This window comes from Myotis davidii, unplaced genomic scaffold (assembly GCF_000327345.1).
Source record: "Myotis davidii unplaced genomic scaffold, ASM32734v1 scaffold118, whole genome shotgun sequence".
In the NCBI taxonomy this organism is placed as follows: Eukaryota; Metazoa; Chordata; class Mammalia; order Chiroptera; family Vespertilionidae; genus Myotis; species Myotis davidii.
The window spans coordinates 1,696,919-1,701,778 of record NW_006290441.1 but is presented as its reverse complement, the minus strand read 5'-3'; the positions used below and the strand labels follow the sequence as shown (position 1 = coordinate 1,701,778).

Sequence of the window (4,860 nt, the reverse complement as noted above, 5' to 3'; positions counted from 1 at the left end):
CACACAGGGCCAGGGACCAAGGCAGCCACGCCCACTACAACAGGCACAATCCATCATACATACCATGAGGCCAGACTCCAAGCCTGCACACACATGTATGCATGCACACACACACACACACTAACACCTACATGTGTACCTGCCTGTACCTGATATGATACAAGCATAGGACGTCCAACACGCATGCAAGTGTTCACACGTGCAATCATTCATGCAACAAATTATTGCACCTGCTACATGAAAGGCGCTGTCCTAGGCACTGGACACATTATAGGGAACAAAGCAGACTAAGCCCATGCCCTCATGGAGCCTGTACCCAATGGTCTTCCAGGCCAGGCTCCCACCAGGGCACACACGCAGATGAGGCACACATGGCAGGAGTCAGGTGCCCAGCGCACAGGACACTGAGCCGTCCGTGCCCCTCTCTGCAAGTCTAGCACCCGTCCCGCCCCTGCTGGGCATGGGGCCTCACTAGTTTGTGGGGGTGGAGGTTTTGAATGAGACTCTGATGGAAAGAACATGGCCTGGTGTTGGGTGGGGGCAGTCTGGGCTGAGCTTTTGGACATGGGGCTCTAGTTCTAGCTCTACCACTGACCTGCTCAGTGGCTTCTAATGTTTCACTCCACTGGGTTCTCTGGGTTTGTCCATTTGTGTAACAGAGAAGTTGGACTCAATGATTTCTCATGGCTTTTCCTGCTCCGAAGGTCTAGGAATCTGGGCTGCAGGCCTGGTGAAGAGGGGAGGGGAGGAGTGGATGGAGGACAGGGCAGTCTCCTCCTACCACTGGGCTCCCTCTGTGCCCCAGGGATAGTGCCCCTTGGCTCTGAGGCAATGGGCCTGGCCTCTGCATTTTCGGAGGGGCAGTTTCCAGGGTGTCCTGCGTCAGGTGGGTTACTGTGTCCCCTGGAGGGGCCCTGAGCTAGGGGTGCAGGCCCAGCCTGTGGGGTCCTGCACAGTGTGGACCAGGGGTCCTTGCTGACCAAGAGCCTGCCTCACATGTTCTGCAGGGAGCGAGGTCTGAGCACGTTCCTGTTCCGGCCTCACTGCGGCGAGGCTGGGTCCATCACCCACCTGGTGTCTGCTTTCCTGACTGCCGACAACATTTCCCACGGGCTGCTCCTCAAGAAGGTAACCAGCCATTCACAGACATCCGCCTTCAGCGCCAGCCCTGCCCTGGGCTCCCCTGGGGAGGAGTGGGATCTCTGGGCTCGTTTGCCCCTGGGAGTCTCTGGGCCTTTTCCTGGGCAGGGCTGTCTGTAGTCATTTTCGTCGAATATTTAATTATGAAAGTGAAATTATAAGTATAACACAATATGGATTTCCAACAAATGGAGAAATGGGAAGAAAAACCCCACCCATATTGCTATTGCTTTAATAGAAACAGCCATTTATAGCTTTTTAGTTGTTCCTATTCCATCTTTTTTTCTTCCAGAGCATATTTCTAAATGCTTATTATAATAATAAACAGAGGTTTTTGTTCCTTCCTTGTCCCTTAACTTTATTTAACAAGCATTTTTCTGTGCTGCAACGTATGTATACTCCTCGTTCTAAAGGCTGTTGGAAGGACGGCCTGCCATTTGGATGGTCCATCTTTGATTCAACCATCTCTAGTTGCTGGGCAGAGAACCAGCTTTTTGCTGGTGTAAACAATGCTCCCATGAACTCTGTGCATGTGGTCTGCGCCATTGCTTGGATGGCTTCCACAGGGACGATGTTTGCTCAAACTGCTCCCCTGCTGCGGTCCTGGGAGGGCTAACCACCTGTCACATTTCTGTGTGGGGTGGGTACTGTACCAAAGGAACCTCTCTAGCCCAGTTAGGTCTGCCCCTTCCCATCTGCTGGAGTGTTTATAGCCTCAACCTGAATGTTTGCAGTCAAAGCAACAAAACCACCAAGTGGGGCATCTTCCAGACTGACCACTGAGGTCAGCGCCTGGGGAGGGCAGCTGAGTATGCAGGTTGGGGTCATCTGGGGCATGCAGCTGCCCTGAGCTATGCCTCCACTTTGGGGGCAAGAGGGAGCAGTTCCAACAGTGGCAGGAGGGCAGACCCAGGGAGAGAGGGGCATGTGATGTAGGAATGAGGTGAATGTTGAGGTCGGGGGAAAAGGAGGAGGATGGGATGTCCTGGCTTTGGGGAACTGGGGCTTGCCTGGGGCCTTGCACAGACACTGCTCAGACCCCTGGCTTCCACTGATGATGCTTCTCCGCTCCCTCCCTCCCTGCCCACCCCAACCCTCCCCACCCTCCCCTCTCTGGCCCATCACCTGAATTTGGTGGTTCTCTTGCAGAGTCCGGTGTTGCAGTATCTCTACTACCTGGCTCAGATCCCCATTGCCATGTCTCCTCTTAGCAACAACAGTCTGTTCCTTGAATACTCCAAAAACCCTCTGAGGGAGTTCCTGCACAAGGGACTGCATGTTTCCCTCTCCACCGATGACCCCATGCAGTTCCACTACACAAAGGTGAGGACTTTAAGGGAGGTGAGGACTGCAGATCCTCCCAGCAGGCACCCGTCCTGGCCTGGCCTCTCACTGCAGTGCACGGCTCAGTTCTGCTGTCAGGGTGAGGGCAGTGGCCCCGTGAAGACAGCAGGTCAGCTCCTGGTGAGGGAAGGAAGTGTTCTTCCAGGAGCCCTCTTTTGGGGGCTTTGAAATCTTGAAGGTACAATTTCATTTCCTTGCCTTTCCCTATTTTCCCTTTCTTTGATTTAGTAGCTCCGTGACGCTGGCACAGTTTCTTAATGTTTCTGTATCTTATTCTTCTTCATGTGTAAAATAGGGGGAAAACTGTCTCACATCTACCTTTCAGCTGGCGTGTGAGGAGGCTTCATTAAGATGGTGAAGAGCCTAACAGAGCATCTGCACATAGCTTATATTCAAAATGTTGGCTACCATTTTCTAATAATGTTATTATTATTACACTTTGGACTGTGGGGAAAGGGAAGAGGAAGGGAAAGGCAATGTCATGCATGGGGACCAGCCATTAGTGAGCCAAACACATTTTGATGGTATTGATAAGACAGCCACCGATTAGTGAAAACAGAAGTCCCAGAGTCTTCTAGGACAGGCTCTCCAAGCTTTGGTCTAAGACCCCTTTATACTCTCAAGAACTGAGGCCCTCAGAGAGCATGAGTTATATCTAGTGATAAACCTATTAAAGGTTAACATGAATAGCTATTTTTATGAAAAATAACCATATTTCCTAAAATAAAAAAATACTGAGAATGGCCTTGTTTTACATTTTTGCAAATCTCTTTTAATGTCCGGTTTAATAGAAGACAGCTGGATTCTCATATCTGCAATCTGTTGTGCTAAATTGTTTCTACCAAAGTATAGGAAGAAAACCTTCCCCTTTCCAACTAGATATCTTTGGAAAAGGGAGGACCTTTTAAACGGCCTTGGGGACCCCCAGGGATCCGGGGACCACATCTTAAGAACCGCTGCTGTGAGATCCAGAGGCAGTGGGGTAATGGAAGGGCTTGGGTTAGTCAGACATTTCGCATCCCAGAAGATAAAGTGATAGCACAGCCCAAACCCAAATCCTTTGGGGATTACACTGTCTCACCGCTGATACTGATCATTTCTCCTTATTTAAGGTTTCATCTCTGCTCTTAGTAGTGTACCCAGATTAACTTTGACTTTTGGACAATCTTAAGGAAATGGTCTGTTAAATAAATAACAAACCATGAGCAGGTACTAAAGGTGTGCCTGACCCGGGAGACTGTCCCAGGAGAGCAGGCTGGTGTCCCCATGACCAGCACAGGGCTTCAGACATGTGCTGTTAACAACACCTATGTAGGTGTTCTTTCATCTATCTCTCCTTGGTAACCTAAGATTTCACACAAAATCTTAGGGGGAGGACATCGTTTGATTATCCAGGTGCCAGTCATGAAAGAAAAATTAAATCTGCAACGTCTGATGTTTGTAGCTTTGGAAATCTGTGCAGCATTGAAATGGATATTCTGCCATCTAATACATTCACTTTTGGGGGAATCTAGGAAGCACTTATGGAAGAATATGCAATTGCTGCCCAAGTGTGGAAGCTGAGCACGTGTGACCTGTGTGAGATCGCCAGGAACAGCGTGCTGCAGAGCGGCCTCTCACATCAGGTACGGTGTGGCGGCGCTGTCCCTCCTGGCCTTTCAGCACGGGCACAGTGAATGCCTGTTGACCCGGTACTTTCTAGGCTCTGGCATCAGTGATGAAGGGGACAGGCAGGGTCTCTAGGGGAGAACCCCAGGGAGGAGACTTTCGAATTTTCCTGGTTGCTCTGTCACCTTTTCCAGACCTCTACTCAAATGTTACCTCCTCAGAGGCCTTCCCTGACCACCCATTCTGCAATAGACACATTTACCTTTCTCTGTCCATTTACTCTTTGCTTCATAATATTATTACTGATGTTGTAATATGTAGCTACGTGTTTTTATGTCTTTCCCTCTGGAATGTACGTTCCATTAGGGCAAAGGCTGTTTTGTTCAGCATTATATCCCTCGGCCTAGAATAGCCCCTGGCACACACTAGGCCCTCAGTATTTTTTGACTAGGGAAACAGTACCTAGGTTGAATAAGAAACTCTAGGGATGGGACCTGGACATCAGTAGCTTCTTACAGCCTCCTGGGTGATTCTGACGTGCAGGGTTGAGAATCATTGCTCTGGTGGCGCAGGTCCCGGGTACCTCCTCTGGGTGATGTCGCTGGTACAGGAACAGGGCTGCATCGGTGTTGCTCTTTTGATGCGGATGCAGAGGAGTTAGAGGCTGCAGGTTCAGTGTGTGCACTCGGTTCCCTGGACTGGCTCTCCCCAAACTCCCGACTGTCTGCCTTTGCCAGCTCTGAGGAGGGACTCCTTAAGACTTTACCT

At 50.2% G+C, this 4,860-nt stretch overlaps 1 protein-coding gene across 4 annotated transcripts in view; it reads left to right on the top strand.

Moving 5' to 3' along the window:
- The window catches only part of AMPD3 (adenosine monophosphate deaminase 3), an 83,591-nt gene that overhangs the window by 77,700 nt on the left and 1,031 nt on the right, over positions 1 to 4,860 (top strand). For all 4 annotated transcript variants that reach the window (XM_006763472.2, XM_015563717.1, XM_006763473.2 and 1 more), the window contains exons 12-14: positions 1,008 to 1,128; positions 2,290 to 2,463; positions 3,999 to 4,109. In XM_006763472.2, the coding sequence (XP_006763535.1) occupies positions 1,008 to 1,128; positions 2,290 to 2,463; positions 3,999 to 4,109 (406 nt within the window). The remainder of the gene's footprint in view (positions 1 to 1,007; positions 1,129 to 2,289; positions 2,464 to 3,998; positions 4,110 to 4,860) is intronic.